This window comes from Drosophila hydei, unplaced genomic scaffold, assembly GCF_003285905.1.
Source record: "Drosophila hydei strain 15085-1641.00,03,60 unplaced genomic scaffold, DhydRS2 tig00008139-arrow-pilon, whole genome shotgun sequence".
NCBI lineage: Eukaryota > Metazoa > Arthropoda > Insecta > Diptera > Drosophilidae > Drosophila > Drosophila hydei.
In genome coordinates, this window is record NW_022045847.1 from 2929795 (window position 1) to 2949034 (window position 19240).

At 32.9% G+C, this 19240-nt stretch overlaps 2 protein-coding genes across 2 annotated transcripts; one reads left to right on the forward strand and one right to left on the reverse strand.

Annotated features, from left to right (window-relative positions):
• Window positions 1–880: 880 nt before the first annotated feature.
• Window positions 881–3151, reverse strand: LOC111600837. The gene is made up of 2 exons (XM_023317141.1): window positions 2201–3151; window positions 881–1048 (listed from the first exon to the last, which is right to left on the reverse strand). Exons 1-2 carry the CDS (start codon window positions 2528–2530, stop codon window positions 896–898), a joined length of 483 nt encoding a protein of 160 aa, XP_023172909.1. The 5' UTR covers window positions 2531–3151; the 3' UTR covers window positions 881–895.
• Window positions 3152–16033: 12882 nt separating this feature from the next.
• LOC111600842 (fork head domain-containing protein FD4-like) lies at window positions 16034–17282 on the forward strand. Its single transcript, XM_023317147.2, has one exon. It carries the CDS (start codon window positions 16069–16071, stop codon window positions 17242–17244), a length of 1176 nt encoding a protein of 391 aa, XP_023172915.1. The 5' UTR covers window positions 16034–16068; the 3' UTR covers window positions 17245–17282.
• The last annotated feature ends 1958 nt before the right edge of the window (window positions 17283–19240 follow it).

Sequence of the window (19240 nt, forward strand, 5' to 3'; positions counted from 1 at the left end):
CACACCACAGCTTAGGCACATATGATTCAATTTCTTAGTATAGGATACTTACATTTTCGGTTTGGGAAAAATTTGGCTTTGCCACAACCATTTTCTACTTCACTAATGTTTGAAAAACAGTACTCCCGGGAAACTTAACTGACTAAATTAATGAGCCTAACATAACTTGTGATTAAAGTTCTGTCTGAGAGCAATATTTGGAAAATGATGACGCTCAAGTAAAACCAAAAAAGTAGATAAAGCAGCACAAGGGGGAAAAGTGAAAAGTATTATGAATATCGTATCATTCTCTGTAAAGCCATAATCGATAAAATCGTCACTTCAATTCTCAACTTCAATTGTGTTTCCCAAGTCCTTTTTCGCAAGGCTTATGTTCGCTAATGGCGAAGTGAGTCTATTTAATTTAAGCATGACACATACATTAGATGAATCAAACTACTTTCCACACGCTGAATTTAAATCCATAACTCGAATATCACCAGTATATTACGTCTTCAAAATATTCTAACCTTAAAGTGATTAAGATTCGAGATTCAACCTCTTTTTTGTTAAATACAGTTATGGTATCTAAAAATCCGAAATCCATTCACATATATGTATGTATAAGCATATAGCATAAATGTGCGTAAGTCCCGTTTTTCATGTTTGAAAGCCATATGATGAATATTTTAGTTTTTGGGTACTAAAGTGGGCGTGGGTAACTATTCTTTTTAATGATGATGCGAGAAGACTCTAGCCTACGAATATCAGCAAGAACAGATTAATTTAAATTGTATTTGAGTTCCAAATGGTACCATTTTGTATTCTATTGAATTACAATTTTAAAAATTTATTTTTCGGCTGTCACCAGTTTAACTATATTAAATACATATGCATACATATTTATATACATTTTTTAATATACATATATTGTTTTTAGTTGCGGTTTTAGTTCTGGGGGTATCACTGGTGCAGGCTCAAGCTTTCGAGCAACTAAACGTTTAAACCGACCACTGAACTGTTTGCGAAATCCTCTAAAGCCTAATTTTTCGTTAGCTACCAACATCTCCTGAAATTATAATAAAAATATCTATTATTATTATTATATTATTACATTATTATATAAAAAGTGACTATTATCTAAATAAATATAAAATAATATGCTATAAATTAAAGGTCGGTAAATTGCATATTTACTTTATGCATTGTTTACAATGTCAGTTCGCTTTGTGGGTGGATTCTATAATTTGGCGATATTATTGAAATTAAATAAATAGAAAAAGTATATTTGAGCCTATGATTTTGTTCAAAATAGTAGTTTCTTGTATTGAAACCATTGTTAAAATTCAAATAAGCGGCAGATCGATCTATATTTGGTTAAATATTCATATTTTCACATTAAATAATTATAAATATTTTACTGTTGCTACCTCCCCATACTCATTTTAACGTAACATGTATCTAGAAAAACCCCAAGCTCCATGCCAAACTCTTATTTTAAAAATTTTCTTCATATAATTATATTTATAAGAGCATCTATTTCACCTTTACCCCAAAGATTATATTTATGCTAAACATCATATATTTTTTATTACCTCCTCCATAAGAAATGAGTATTCCACACATTCTTTATGGCGACTAACGTACACAAAAAAATAAGTAAGTAAATGCTTTTGCAAATTGGTCAAACGTTTTGTTTAATGATTTCTGATTTAGTTAATCGATTTTGATAAAATTTTCATTTTTTTTAAACAAACCTGATATGCACGTGCTATACACGGACCTACAAAAATTTCCAACTATCTAGCTCTTATAGATGCTGAGATCGACGCGATCAATTGATTTGACTTGTTATCCTGATCAACAATATATATACTTTATGGGATCTGCCACGCCTCTTTCTGGATGTTCCCTTCATTTGCATAATTCTATTATACCCTGATTTCCCATATTCGGGATCATGGTAAAAAAAACTTCTCAAGAATGCGTTCATTTTAGGTTGGGGTATGTAGGGAGGAAATGCCTATTACATGCATTTTGCCAAAGACCAATATATCGAATCCTTACATCCCTATCCCTATTGATATAACCAGGGTTTAAAGTTCTTTAAAACTATTGTCCATTAATATTTGCAAACATTTCCATGTATTTATATAATATATGAGAATATATGTTAATATATTGACCAAATATAAATATTTTTCTTAAGACAAAAACGTACCTGATTTATATGATAGATATGAGGTACTGGTGCTTTTGGGGGAAACGTCCACTCCGGATTTTCTGTTACATCTGCGTGTTCAACAACTTCAGCAGTAACGCCACTAGTTCGAAGGAACGTTACATGTTGGTTGTCTTTAATAAAAGTGTTACAAGTTTTATTGGCCTGTGTTTCAGAATTTTCAAAATTTTTTGGAGCTGGATAATCATCTTCTCTGTCCTGATGATCCTTGACTTCACCATTTGTGTATTCAGAACGGGATTCGTCTCGTTTGCGTAATTTACTTCGAACTAAGCGCATTGTAAATGTCCCAGTGTGACCTTTTACCATTTCAGAATCAGCTTGTATAATTAAACTAACCTCTGTAGCAGGAACCCCGCTATAGGCAATTATATAATTTTTCTGTAGAATTTCGTAGTACAATCCACGATAAAAATTAAAAAAATCGAAGACTCGCCATTTGTATATAATCAAAGTTATACTGACAGCTACAAAATGCCACCATACAAAATTCAGTTAGACTAGAATTAATATTGATTTTCTAAACGTGGGCTGAAATTTTTGGGTGGTTTATGCTGCAAGTTTGTGTTGGTTATTCAGCAAGCTATACTGATATTGATATGGTTATTTAATTTATATTTCCGTCTTATATTTTTTATGATTGCTACAGCCTTTCGGCTGTAATAATTGCTAACTGTACGCTACGAGATAGTACATTTGGTTTAGCAATTTTGTTCTTCCTATTTTATAATTTATTTTTTTCTTCAGTTCACCATATAATTATTGTTTTAAAGATAACTTTCACAATCTTTTGTCACAATTTTTATGTTGCTGGTACTTAAGCATTTCCTCAACTGATATATATACATATGTATGTATAAATGTAATTATGATATTCAACTATGATATTGTAGTCACTCTGAACATGAGGTGCAAAATAATTGACTTCACTTTAGTTTACACAGAATGTATCTGAATAAAAGCAAAATAATAATCGTCACGTATTCTTAATGCCACACGATGCACCAATACTATAATACATTGGTATTCTCTTATTTTCTCATTTTTTTGCTCTTTTACTACGGAAAACCCAGGGGGAATACAAAATAATGTACACACTTCCGTACACTGAATCTAAGTTATTAAAGAAACTCTCGGTATACACACACAAATAAACTTTCCCTCTTGTTGCTTATACGTTTCTCTAATCAATATGTAATACATCAATTTTTACTTCAGTCTGTAAAATAATCATTTATTCTCACTTCTTTTGTAAGGCATATAGAACTACTAAAATCACCTAATTATTTCTTACTGTGCTACTACGCCTAAGCACTCACACATATCAATTTATTTTCTCTCACTAAACGTAAAAACGAGATGACGTCACGTTTGTATGAAAATGTCATGCCTTTATAGGGTTGCCTTCATTTTCACATAAGTCCATTTTACAGCACTGTTTTGGACTTAAAGATCATTTAGAGAACATTTATATTTTGGTTCTTTTTTGATCAGATAGATGTATCTTAGCCATTAAATTTTTTTAATTTTATAGCCTGAACCCCATGAAAATGAAAAATTAAGGCAGATTGATTTTGTTCAGGCCATTTCAACCAAACATCGATACATTTTACCGCAATCGTATGTAAACGATAGAAAGCCTTTTAGAATATGCATTTAGTTAACAGCAGTATAATTAAAGTAACATAGACTTATTTTTATATATTGAATACTGTCCTCAATATTACAAAGTTCTTCAAATTAAAGTTTAATTGCAAATGAAATTGAAAATGTGAATTCAGCGTATGCTGTCTGTATGTGTAAATGATATCTGCTCCCATTTTTTTGTTATCGATTATTAAATTATACCTCATACGACTTAATAGCTAGAGAGAGCCACCAAATTTATTTAATTTTATGTATATTTTGTACAACTTTAATTTTTGTTATATTTTGGATACCGGCTCCATATTTCGCCAAATTCTTTAAATTTAAGTTCAGTCGGACATAGGGCTAAGTTTGTATTTTTACTAAGCGGCTAAAATCCGTAAAGTAACACAGAAATTATTAAGGAAAACGTTTGGTCAATTTATAAAGCACGACGCAAAGAGCGCCAAGCGTACGCATTTTTCAAATGTGAGCATTCTTTTCTAGTCGAAGAATTAAATTATGTTTGAATTGTCAGCTGCTGCTTTAGTTTGTATCTGGAACATTTTCGAAGAAGCACTGCAGTGAGAGTGATTTTATAGACGGCGCTTGTTACCGAGAGGTTCAGTGCTTAAATCCAGGGAACGCGAGGGGTTTTTTGATTTTTCTTTCCATGTTACAAATACTAAGTGACGGAAATGGTAAAGGTGACGCGCGTTGCGTAGCAGATGTGTGTCCTTATTTCATGCTAGATATAAGCTGCTGAAAATATTGAATAACGCAGCCCAACTAGAACTTTCTTACTTGTTTTTTTATACATATATGCTCACATACATTAAAACGCATGTATGCTTTTCTATTCAATGAAGCACACGGTCACTGATTACTTTAGTTTCGGATTTGCGCTTTTTAGCAATGTGGCGCTTATGAAACAAAGTGGCCGAGTGACTATGGCTGATCCGTGTGAGCGATGAGGCGTAGGTTCTATTCGTGAGGTGGGCAAAAAGTCTTTAATATTCGTCTGAATTGATGGCCAAAGTACAGCTTATCAAGGTCATTAAACAGGCCAACACCAATAGTCTGAATGCTTCCAACGAAACTAGTACTAATTAATACAGGCAACATTTCCGTGAAGAGTCGAACAAACTAATTTTAGGCTTTACGAAAGGCCGTTGTAGTGCATTTGCTAACGTGAGCTAGCCAGATTAACTTTTACAAAAGTTAGAATATAGGCCAAACTACAGCTCTTAAATTAAAATATGAAACGTAGCGGCGGTTGTTGAGCCAAAGCGGCAGCAGATACGTATGGTTTGTAACTCATCTAAGTTCACCAGCTGCATTTTCTAGGGCGGCTACTCGGTTGACGTCGTCACATACAGGGATGTGCTCAATTATCCTGGTTAGTGGCCATTTAAGTGGCGGCGAGATGTCATCCATAATGAAATGTTCTCAATTTTGCTCTCTGTTGCAGAAGGTTTATCTTCTTCCCACCAACGTAACAAGAACAAATGCTGAAGATAGATTCACGCTGCCAGGGATACGAGCAATTGGAATTTGATTTTATAATCTTAGGCTTGCTAAAAAATCAAGAACGAAGGGTCCGAAATTATAACAGATTCAATGTGGCAGACTAGAGTGAGTAGCTCGTCATAGGCAAGTCCCATTTCCAACAAGTGAGGAAGCCATCACTGCATTCTGATTATTTAAAAGAAATAGACGCTAGATGCATAAACTTTCTTGGTACCCTCAATCGGAAGTTAAGATTGCGGGTACCAAGATAGTTTATGCATATAAGACGTGGAGAGCACAGAAAAATGCAGTACAGTACATCATTGACTATTTCTAACCAGACAGCCTTCGTAGCGATGCAAATTAAACAGCAGGCTTTTAAAAGAAAAGTTCGTAAAAATCTATTCCAGTCAGTGCAAAACCACTGCAGCCTTCAATATGATCTTTGGCATAAGTCACATACAGATAGACAGAGCTTGCATCAGCTAGCAGACTGCAAAACTTTCCTTCCTCGTTCCTTTAGTTCGAAGCGTATTAATATATAGTATATGCGGCCGATGCGGACGTCTATGAGAATAATTGCGGGACCATGCTTTTTGGAAAATGACCTCCGAGCAAAACATGCTACAGTCGACCAGCGAAGTTCGCATACTTCCAGCTCATGATCATTTGACTTCGACTGAGGCATAGCGCTGATATTGGCCATTTGAACTAGGGCTTACATATGAACTGTGGACCGCTGAATCAAAGTGATGATGCGTTCAACTCAATAGGCAGTAAACCTCGACTTAATATGCCAGCAGGACTTCGCAGTGTAGGTACATAGTGTCACTCTCAATGTCGATGTGAGATTCCGTATAGCGATTAAGCGAATTAGAACCAATACTTAAAGCTATCCGACACTTTCAATAAAGTAACCTGATAATGTTATCTTGTCCTTTGTATACAATTTAACCACAGGCCCTATAAGCCAGGAAACTCAACATTCTCTCCTGGAGCTACCGTCAATCACGAATTTACCTTACTAAGACCGTTCCAAATTTTATTGCAGATGTCAAGACCTGAATGAAGTTCCGATAAAGACTCGTCCCAATTAAACTTATGCATCCACAGCTGATAAAAGATGATTTTAGCCATTGTTTTTAGTAGACTGATCAGGACACCATAAAACCAAACAATGTAAGACACGATGGAGCTCCTGTAAGGCTTGAAGTGTAGTTTGGGCGAAACACGTGACCCAGTTCAGAATACTCCATGAATATTGAGCACTGAGTCTTTACATATTGCAGACATTTCATCTTCATCTTCAAACAGAAATCCGGCCAGGAATCATCGAGAAGCTCAGAATTAAGTATATATACTCCTGATAACGTTTATATTTATAAATCGATAAGCTCACAATTTAGTATATATACCCCTGATAACGTTTATAAATATTCTTAGTCAGGACGACAAGCTGTCCATCAGTCTGTCTGTCCGCCCATGCTATCGCGTAAACCGTGTACTCGTCTTATTACTTTAAAAGAAGTGTGTAACTCAGAAAGACTTCTGCCAGGTGGACGACACTCAGATGGCCGACATTGAGAATACGAGGTCTTTTTAATTTGCTGCGCCCCAAAGGAGCGTACAATTTTTTTCTTGCAGCAATAGCGAAGGTCACCAGTACCTCATATAATTTTTCAGGTATGTGAGGTTTTCCATACCCAATATGGAAGTAAAAATATAATCTGTAAATTCAGTATATATTGGCTTTGCCAATATGTGTGTAACAGTCCAAAGAGGCGTGATTTCATCAACTATTTATATTATTGCTATTACATTATATATCTTACATCTTTAAAGCAAGTCTTTAAATTGTGCACGCTGTTTCATTCTTTTTATTCAATTTCGATTTTCGATATATATTAGACACTGGCTCCCAATTTAGCCAAATTCTTCACTTTGAAGTTAAGCTGTAAGTATAGAATATATATATGCCAATAAGTTTGTATTTTTAATAAATTATCAAATATTCTAATAGAATTTTTTAATAATGTACTACAAATTTCAATCAAATCCGTTAAGTCACACAGAAGGTATTAAGCAAAACGTTTGGTCAATTAGCAAAAGCACGAGGCAGGCACCGTCAAGCGCGCTCAGTTTTCCTACACGTGTATACATATACATTAAAATCCGTGCATTCTTCGAAGAATTACAGTTACGGTTCAATTGTGTTTGAATTGTCAGCGACTACTTTTGTTGAGATTTGTAACTTCTTTTACAAGCAGTGCAGTGGCGGTAGAGGTGGTAGTCTTAGAGGAAGTTCTGTGCTTACTGCCAGGCGGCGGTGGTGTTGGTAGAGTTGATGCGCGTTGCTTAGACAATGGTGGTTCGAATCTTGGAGTCCTAATGTCGGTTTTTATTTGTCTTTTTAATGCTACCTACAAGCCAAGGGCTATCGGACATTTTTACTATGAAGTGGCGATATTGGGTGAGTTTATGCTCGTTGAGTAGGAGATGATTGTTCAAGTCTTGGGGTCCTAATGGCTTTTATTTGTCTATTTTAATTCTAGATACAAATTATGGAGGATATTAAAAATCTCAGATAGCATTAGAGCTTTCTAACTTGTCATACCTGAACCCATTGAAAATATAAATTAAGGAATATTTCAGGATATTTTTTGGATTTTGATTTCCCCTCCGTAAATCGTTAAAAATCTAATTCAAATACTATAGCCTTACTCGTTGGAATATACACACATCAGAATGTCATTAACACGTTCTATAAATATGATTCAAGAAGTTCATCTAGAAGAAACGTTATTCAACACTTAAGTTCCCACAGTGAAGTACAAAAACTTTATAGTCAGATCCGATATACGATTCTAGTTGATTTCGTTGATCTATAGACGATCTAAGGGGGTTCTAGCTCTAAAGCTGTGGTATACAAAGTTTTACCCGGTTTGTATACCCTGATCCCATATACAATGGTTTTGTGCAAATGTATGTAACAGGCAGAAATGGGCGTGGCAGACCCCATAAAGTATATATATCCTTGATCGGTCGGTTAAGCCCTGTCCGTCTGTCTGTCTGTCCGCCCGTCTGTCGGTATGTGTGAACGCGTCGATCTCAGCATCTATAAGAGCTAGAGACTTGAAATTTGTTTTGTAGGTCCGTGTATAGCACGGGCATATCAAGTTTGTTTCAAATATTCGATAACTAACCGTTTTATGGTATCGAACATGATTGAAATGCAGTTATTGCATTATGTCTCGTACGGCTTAAGAGCTGGAACCTCCAAATTTTGTAATTATGTTTATGTATATTTTTTACAATTTTGATCTTGGTTATCTCAATACCTGTTCCAAAGTTCCCCAGATTCTTAAAATTTAAGTTCAATTGGAAATGGGGACAATAAGTGAAGGAGTTTGAATTTATATCAAGCCAATAGAATATGTAGATCATATGCTAAACATTTCATTGAAATCCATTAACTAAAACAGAAATTATTAAACAAAACATTTGCAAAAGCAGCCGACAAGCAGCACCAAACAATCATGTAGACACATTCATACACAATGTATTCTTTTCTATTCGAATAATTGCGATTGAATTGTGTTGCTACTTCAAGTTTGCAACTTCTTGTGTAAGCAGTGCAGTGGCGTTGTTGGTAAGGGCGGCGCATGTAAGCAGTAATCTCTGCATTCGAATCTTGCGGCGAAGGGAGATTTTCTATTATATTTTTATTTTTTAATTATGCGGTGTTAGTAGAGTTGATGCGCATTGCGTAAGCAATATTTGTTTGAGTCTTGGTGTCGTAATGTCAGTTTTTATTTTATCTTAGATTGCTAGTTATATGTTTATTTGAAGACTAGCTCTTTATCTTATAGCGTTGCTGCGACATATATATGTTAATTCCCGATTTGCCACGCCGCTAGTGTCCAAATCTTATATGACGAGGGTTATATTCAAAATTTCATTTTCCAATTTAGCTGCAAGATCGGCCAAATAGATTGTGTCCATATGGGCAGGCGGACAGATAGAATGGAGAATATTGCACAAAACTAATATACTCATTCACAAAGTGAAATCACAACAACAGAACTCAAACATCGGGCTTAGGGGATCCCATTGATAGATATACTCTGCTCGTAGGCTTATATATATATTATAAATATACGCGCTCCACTTTTGCTTACTGCGCAGTTGCAGTTGGGTTGCTCTTTTCTTTTACATGGACTTTTAATCAAATTCAGAGCGGGATAATGGATTTCATTTGTATATATGTGCCAAAGTTTTTGAAATTCGTTTTTGTATATTTCGAAGTGTGCAAAATCTTTGTATTTATTATAGTGACTTCAGTATTTGAAGTCTACCGAGTTTTACGGTATGTAAACGAAGTAAAGTGATCGATGTGATATGCGATTCTAATATAAAGTCTTTCCCATTTTTGTTTGACGAGATCGCTGCATTTAGACAGGTGGACAGACATAGCTTAAATATTTATAACAAGAATATATATATAATTCCACGCATTCTTCCACCTGAATTTCACTAAGCCGTTATACCCTGAATTCACATTTTCAATGTGTTCAGGGTATAAGATAGTTCTCAATTTCGCCAGCACTTGAAACTACAACTCCTCAAACTCGCGAATCGCCTTCATCATCACCGCTTCATCCAATCCAAACAGCATCTGAAATTTTCATTTTCATTGATTCACAATTGCCATTCTTTGAATATAAAACAATGCTGCGTTTCAATGTAAGTATACACATCTATAGAGAAAATGCGTACGGCTTGCCATGTGCTTTTACCACTAGAATATTTTTTGCGGTGGTAGAGCAATGCGTGTGAAACAAATTTTCCAAACAAATTTTTTAGTAATAGACATGCTATTTGATTGTAATTTTAAAAGCTTAAAATTTTTTTTGTCTTAATGATAAATGTTTATACACATGTAACTGCGTTTATATTGTGTATATATTCATAGAAACAATGTATAGAGCTTACAAAGGCAGACCACTTAATGTTCAGGATAACTCCTAGTCGGGCACTCACCATAAGAAATTTCTTGCTGACTTTTATACTCATTCACGAAAGAGTACTTTGGTTTTGTGCAACGTCCGTCCGTCTGTGCAATGTCTATCTGTCTGACCAAACTTTGAACACTTACTAGTGGGTACACTCGTCTGATAAAGTAGCAAGTCACACCAAATCTATATTTTCCTAATTTATAGAGCTAGAAATTTATATATTTTATTATTGACTTAATGTTAAGTTAAACAGAGTCCTATCCTCTGACTGCAACATTCTAACTTGTTTTAAAGTGTAGTTGCATATTATATGCCATAAGTATGGACTATCAACATCTACAAATCTAATTAGCAACATATCTACCTATATGTATATATCCATGTATATTAAGATACAGCTAGAGAATACATGTACAATTTCTTTCTAGATGTCGAACACATATATGTATACGTACAAAAACGTATATATGCACATTTAAGAAAATTAATTGTTTTGTGTTTTCCAGCATACCTGCCAAGGATAGCCTCTTCTAACACATTTTTTGCGGTTCAGTGAAAAAAGAGGCGTGCCGCTGTGCTGTCGGCATGTAAAAAGTAAAGAAACGTGTGCCCCTGCATTTAAAAGGCAATATCCCTAATTATCTTTACACCTCTGCTTCCCTCAAATACAACAGTTTCCTCTTGAAATTTATGGGTTAGTTATATTATCGAAAGATATTGTTTTCCCAAACTGCGACAGGTGGTGGAGCAGCAGGTCACCGTCACAGTTTATTTGGGTAAGCATTCAAAAAGGTACCAAATGTAAATAATTACGCATTAAATACAAAGAATAATATCTTTTAACTTTTTATGGAGAAAGTAAAACAAAGCAAACAAATAAGAATGTCAAAAGAGACTTGAAACTTCCAAGCCTAACGAAACCTATGGCTTTTTCCAACTTACCACGCCCTTATTGGCACGCTTCAAACCTTGAAGGGAGCTTACGTAACGTAACTGTCAAATTGTGCAGCTTAGGCTCAAAAAATGTGGAAATTAGAGGGTATTTTCTTTGTTAAGTCAGAAATCGTTTCTAGCTCGTGAACGTTAGAAGACTGAGTTTGAAGTGCGGCTCGCCAAGCCACCTATTAGCTTTTTTTCTATTTTTATCTATTTTTTACTAACAAGTATCTATGTATTACAAATTTAAAGTCCCTAATACTAATAGAGTTTAAGATAAACCAAAATTTGTATAAAACATATCATTTTTTAGACTATCTCTAGAGGCTCTTACCACTGAGGAAGATGCAGTTTTACCTGATATCCCACCTTTTTAATCTTGGACATGTTGCAAATTTCAAGTTTCTAGCACTTTAATTTCTTATATACCAGCTATAGTATATATATTCCTGATCAAGACGACAAGCTGAGTCGATCTTGAATCTAATCTGTATGTATGTATGAATGCATCCATCGAAGAGCCTGTAACTGCCTTGACATTTTTTGTTTAGTCAGCAGCTCCAAATTTAACAATTCAATAGAGAATGTAGACTATACGCCGAAAATTTAATTAAAATCAAAATTACTTTTATTTTATTGTTTTTCAGCGCAAGCCTACTGACCTGATTATGCAGATGCGATGAAACATTTTTATTCTCTACTATTTTCATAAGCTTACCGTTTTTTATAACTAAGTGTTGACATCTATAAATGCAGAAGTGTATTTTGTATATGAATGCATAGATGCAAGTTATGTAATATCTTTGAAAAAGGAGGAACGGCCGGGGTTCAGGTTATGTCTTAGTCTGGCACTCCCGTCTAGAGATTTCTTACTTCTTTGCTTCGCATTACAAGCACTGTTGTTTATGGTTGTACTAATTGCGCACTTAGTAACAAGGATCACTTTTAATACTTTCTAATGAATATGATTAACATTAAGATAAGAGTTAATGTTTAAATATAATAACAGAAACAATTTAGAATAATTCTGTTATATCAATGTAGTAAAATTAATTAGGAATAAAAGTGTTATATATATATATATATATATATATATATATAATTTAACGGTTTTCTGTTTTACTTCCGATGGAGGTTGAATTTGTGTTTATATTTGCGGGGTTAATTTGGGTTTCGCTCCTGAATTGCAAACAATAGATAATTGTAACAACTGTAAACCGTGTACCGAACCAAATAACATTAAAGCGTTTATTTTTCGTCTGTATGCTCACACAGTATCGGAAATCCTGATTATTACAAGCAAATGTCAAAACGACTGGGTGGGTATTCATAGTAAGTGTAACAATAAGGCGGTAAATACGAAAGAGATTTATGACCGCCTAGCTTAAACAGAAATGCCCAACCCTCAGTTAAGAAATATCTCATGTTGTGTTAAAACTGCTTACCGTGAAATTTGTTGTGATTGTGGATGTGATTACATCATATTACCATAAAATATATAATTCCATTAATGAAGCATATCTCATTGTCAATGAAAATGTTTTTTTAAACTTTATTTTATACAAAAATGAATTTTCTGTTAAGCGTTTGTAATGGTGCCTTCCGTAGCTATGTACAAATTAGAAACATCACGTCAAATAAAATGTACATACACTGAAATATTGAATATATAAAAGAATATACAAGAATTTCTTGATGTGCTTATTTTTTATGATGTGAAAAACCTTTTAAATGGTTTAATTCTTCATTATGCTTTGCAACAACAAAGATTTAGAAAATCAAAAAATACATACGCCCCGAAATATATTTTAAAATTTCACTGTTTCTTGACCGCAAACCATAGGTAAAGGTTTACCATAGGTTTATATTCCTTTTCATTATTGCTCAAATATTTTAATTAAGTTTCCGACTAGGCGAATATTGTAAACCGCGCTGTTCTGTCACATTACGAGTTTATAACTCTTTAATTTTTTAGATTTTTACAAAATTGGGAATTATCATTTAATTGAGTCAACTTTTGTGTATATTTTACCATTCTTGATTGTAGGTCTTAAAACGATGGCCAGACTTAAGTTACATTTTATATTAATTATATAAAACGAAAAAGTTATCAATTATTCTACTCTTATAGGTTCAAAATTTAATCAATCACTCAGTACTCTTGATGTATCCCATTAAATGGGACACTATTTTCGCCGTTATCATGCTTAACGAAATAGTATTGTAGATATCAGTTTTACATAAAGCTCTGGTTATTCATAATTTAGATTACCTTAGCCATTGTTCATATGTATCTATTTATACAGCATTTATGCTGTTTGCGGTTTGTCTCCCAATTTAAGTTTTAACCAAAATTCTTTTAATCAATTTTTTGTAATTCGAAATTTTGTGGCTGATTAACGTGATACTGTATTCTTGTCTAAAAACTAGCGAAGCTAATTTATACTACCAAGCCGAAGCTAATATTTCTGCAATATATATTTTAATAAAATATAATTTATTCTATTATCTTAATAGTAAATATTTGGCACCTAAATATGTAGATGGCATACTCAAAACATTTAGTTAAAAAAAAAAAATAATAAATAATAAAAAATTAAACTAAATATTTGGCATTAGGTAAAGCACTATAAAAAATTGTACAGATATAGGCAATTACTAACAATAATCTTTCTATAACTACATACATACACACATATTTTTATGCATCACATACTCAGGAGTCCAGATGGTTGAAATTCGAAATAAGATGATTTTTAGATTAATTATATTTTAGAAAAATTACATGAAGATGATTTTACAAAAATAAGGAAACATAAAAAAAGGCAAAAAATAATAAGCTCCATCTTAATTAAATATTTTATAGATAAGTTAAATTATTGTAACCATTATAATTTGATATAAAAAGTAAATAATATTTGGTAGTAACATATATAATTAGTTTATTTTTTCATTAATTTATTTAAATATATTCCCTTACTACTTTAATAATATATTAATTACATTAAACATTATTTTTTCACATTTAATTAATATTTTTTAAAAATAAAATAGTATATTTTTTTTGTTATAAATTTAATGTATGTCGTCCCACCAATAAAATAAATACGGACCAATGAAGGAAGGCATTTATTTTGAGCAAATAGGAAGCAAGCAAGCAAATGCCACAATGTTGAGCAACATATTGCTATCTCCTTTCAATTTATATAAAAAGCACTATGTGTTGGTCGTGCAAAACCATATTATTTGTCTCGTTCTCTAAGTATCTCTTTCTCTGTCTATTTCTTTCACTCTCGGCCTGAGAGCATGTATAGACTAACAACAATCGCTCTCTCACTTTTGTTATACTCTTTGACTCTTGGGTCAGTAGTCATGTTTTTTTTTGTTTTTGTTTTTTTTTTGGATGATGAGTACCTTGTTATCTCTACTAACACTCAAATTAACAAGAAATTGAATTTGTTTGTATTTATAAGTAAAAACAAAGATATATATATACATAACGATGAATATTTTACATATATTAAAATTAATATAATATTAATATGTTACAATATAATTAGTATATATATATATATATATACATATACATATATATATATATATATATACAACACGGAATTACTAATAAACAAAACAGGTTTTGCAAATATGTACATTTTAACGAAATATGTTGTTTTTATACATACATACATATATACAAACAGAAATCCATAAGTGCATACATGGAAATATATAAATGTTTTAAAAAGCGTAGAATATATTGCTTAAGTACACTGGAAGAGCGCCAAAACTAAGGATAATCCATGCAAACCAGCCAAATTAACTAACAAGATTATGAAAACGTAAAATCAGTAAATCGCTAAAGTGGATGTAATTTTCTTTTTCAACACCTCGCGCTCATATTGGGTCGTCAGCTGCCGGGCGGCTGGTCTTTTTTGTGTGTAGTCGTTTATTGTAGTCGCTAAGCCATTTCTGTAGACACTCCCCACTACTATATATCGTCTTGTTTGCCATAGTATTGGCGTAGTGTGGTCTGACCAAACTGGTTTGGTTCGTTTAGTAAATCTCTGACTCTTTTCTCGGCTCTCTCTTTGAAGTTTTGCCGTTTCAGAGGGATGATACATTGGCATGGCGGTGATTGGGAGAGAGCACGGGGGCAATGATGTGAGTGATTATATTTTGATTGCATTGCTCACTGTGGTTGGTTGTACTGCATTGCTCACTTAGTACAATAACCGACACGCCGTCTGTTAGTCTGCTGTAAGAGTGATTTTGTTTTATGTGAGTCGGGTTCTTCGTTTGTTTTGCTTCGGGTCTGTTGTTATCTTCGCTTCAACCTCACTGCAAAGTTGCCACTGCTGCTCACGTATTCGTATTCAGCTTTAGATGGTAATTCGCCAGACCGGTCAAACCTTGGAGAGCGCTTTTACATTCTGTGTTGTTACTTTTGCTGAAGCTTATCGGAAGTGTAGTATTTTTGAGACGATTATTAACGCGAGGTCACATACCTAATCTACCGTCGCTAAACTATTGCTATGTCGGACTATTTACTTACAAAAATACGTTACGCGGCTAAGATAATGTTATGACCGTACACCGTATATTCAATATAAATATTTTGTGTTAACCGGTGAAAAAGCAATTCAATTAAAAGATGGCGTGTATCATCAAATGAAATTTACTAATATCGAAATAACATATTTGATACGGAATTGCACTAGTTTATTTGAATTATAACGAAATATTCACAGTATTAAAATAATGCCAAGGCCTTCGCGCGAATCCTATGGTGATCAGAAGCCTCCATATTCATACATATCGTTGACAGCAATGGCTATTTGGAGCTCCCCAGAAAAAATGCTACCTTTAAGCGATATATATAAATTTATAACTGACAGGTTTCCATACTATCGAAAAAATACACAACGCTGGCAAAACTCACTTAGGCACAATTTAAGTTTCAACGATTGCTTCATTAAAGTTCCGCGACTACCAGACAGACCTGGAAAGGGCGCTTATTGGGCTCTACACCCACAAGCGTTTGATATGTTTGAGAACGGCAGTTTGTTGCGGCGAAGAAAACGTTTTAAGTTACATAAGAATGATAAGAATTTGCTCAATGAAGAATTGACTGCTCTGGCGAATATCAATCGATTTTTCTTCACCGCACGATCCGGGAACCCTATAACCCAAATGCCGATGTTGGATATAAGCAGCACAACTATGAATATGGAGTCTACTACGGGATTGTCACAATCTACAATTAGCTTATCATCAACTAAGGTACAACACATCGCATTGCCACATGGACATAGTACTACATTACCGCAATGTAGAAATATTTCATTAGCTGCTGTCGAAAACACTAATTTAACCGAAGGAACACTACGAAACTTACGTTCGTCAACAAATTTGGATCTGGAGGGTATCAGTAGCTATCGACCGAAACGGTCTTTTACAATAGAAAGCCTAATTACCCCCGATAAGCCAGAACAAATATCCGAGGAGGAGGAGGATGACGACGATCGCGCTGATATAGATGTGGTGGAATGCGAAAATTCTTACAGCAAAGTTACTGATTACCCACGAAGATTATCCGCTGAATGTCTGCCAATAACTATCTCTACTCGAACTGAAGATCAACGTCAACGCCCATTACCTCCTCTGCATACAATAACAGCTTCTGCTCATTTACCTTTCCTTCATTATGCCGCTGGTGTCAATGGATCTAGTTTAAATTCTAGCAGCATCCAGTCGTCAGGAGTTCCCACTATGACTTATGACTTAGCTATGGCTCATCCGCTATTAATGATGTCAGCACCTATTGGAAATATTAACAGTAGTTATTGTAACAATTTTGCAATAGTACCACCACCGCAGGCATACCGAGGATCGGAAGCTCAAAATAGAATAAGCGCCGGTATGCGAACTATATGAAAGTTATTACTTAAAATAAGTCTACAACACTATGAAAAATCTGTGCAACCATACTGTTGATGTACATACTAATAGTTCCTTTCATATTTAATTAATTACTAACTGTTTATAAACAAAATATAAACTCCTATTCCAAATAATGGATCATAAGATCAATGAAGAAAAAATTTAACTTCATTAAAATTTAAGAGTAATTATATATTCAAAATAATTTCATTTACTTTTCTGTTTTAGAAAATTCAAGTTTAAATAGAACTAATAACTGTATAGACAGACTTAGATATTTAGATGAATTATTTTCATAAATTATTATAAATATCATGTCCAAAAATTAAAAATCACATTATATTATTATATGCTTTATGTAAACGTAGACAGGTTAAGTAGTATATCAAATCGAATATAAGTATTTAATAAAAAACAAGGCTAATGTTCAAGAGAAATAATCGTAAAAGTTATAATAAAAAATCCTCTTTTTATGATATTTGTAAGAACATGTTAATTTAGTGGCTTATTTGATACTACGATAGTCAGACACATCCCGATTTGATAATACTCCTATATGGTTCGAAAGCCATTTTTTCAATTTAGTCCCAGCAATCTTTGAATCCATATCCATGAAAAAGTAGTCTGTCTTCGAAATGGTGATCTTAAGTCGATCGCTGTAAAGCACAAAAGGTCAGCAGTGATATTGGGATTTTAGAGTATATTTTCTTAGTGTAAATGTATGTTGTAGGTAACGGACAGTTTGCTATCAGCATAATTTGCATATTCAGTATATTGGTCTGGTGATCTTCGATCTTCATCAAAAACTGTATACAATGAATTTACAAATTATATATATATATATATATATATATATTGTATATTCATTATATGCAATAGAAGCTTATCATATTAATTTCATATATCATTATATTTGCTAACTTTCGACTTGGTTTTCGCATTCCATCCAAAATTCAAAAACTAATTTTAAATATTAGTATTGGGCATTAGTACATACACACACTGCAGGAGCTTGTTTGTTTATTTTTTTTGAGGATATATGTATACTGAAAGCTAATGATCGAAATATCATGGGATTCTGGATATCTTTCAGTTGGGAACGTCGGACTAGATCACTATTATTTATTTTCTTCTTGGATTTTCAAAATGGGAGCTGTTCTTTGATATTTATGAACTTTAATTTAAATTCAAATTAGTTTATATCCTAAAGCAGCAATCAACAATTTTTACAATGTTTTAAATGTATTGTTATATAATTAAATACATTTGAATATTTTGTAACAACTATTCCTCAGCAACTATTTCCTCAAAATGAAAATAAAAATGTTTCTCAGAATAATGAAACTTTAAAAGCTAGAGAGACTTGAATATTTTAGTATGCGTCCTTCAATAAAAAGTACATCTGAAAATTTGAAAAAATATATTAATTTAGATATCGAACTAAAACCATCAAATTTGATATTTCAGTTTCTGAACACCATCCTCTATTGGTGTAATCTGAACTTTGTAACTCTTAATGATAATAAAAAAGTTCATATATTAATATGGAACGTTTGTGTAAAATAAATATAATATATATCTACATATATACATTTTACATAGATTTCAAAAACTCTGTCTACTTTAACGCTAGAAAAATATTTGTGGAATACAATTTATAATAAAAATGAATCCTATAATGATTAATAAAATAAAAATAATATTTTATTTATCATCTTTTAATAAATTTTGCTAATATTAAGACAAAACAGAACATTTAATTGTCTGTTTTTTTAATTATCTCTATGAGCCTTTAATATTTTAGTTAATAAACATTATAACATTTAAAAAAATTGTTATTTAAACGATTTTTCGCTACCTTTGAATTATGAGTTATGAACTGGATTACTTTTTTAAAAACATTTACAAGAAATTGGTGAAAATTCTCCTTACATAAATATGTATCATAAAAACTTATGTACATATATAATTGGTATATATACATTAAAAG

What these genes read in the sequence shown, in the direction of transcription:
- LOC111600837 (XM_023317141.1), bottom strand. Translation starts at nt 2,530, where the DNA reads ATGGTAAAAGGTCACACTGGGACATTTACAATGCGCTTAGTTCGAAGT. An exon ending in ATATCTATCATATAAATCAG is followed by an intron (nt 1,049 to 2,200) that starts GTACGTTTTTGT and finishes TTATAATTTCAG; the next exon opens with GAGATGTTGGTAGCTAACGA.
- LOC111600842 (XM_023317147.2), top strand. Translation starts at nt 16,069, where the DNA reads ATGCCAAGGCCTTCGCGCGAATCCTATGGTGATCAGAAGCCTCCATAT.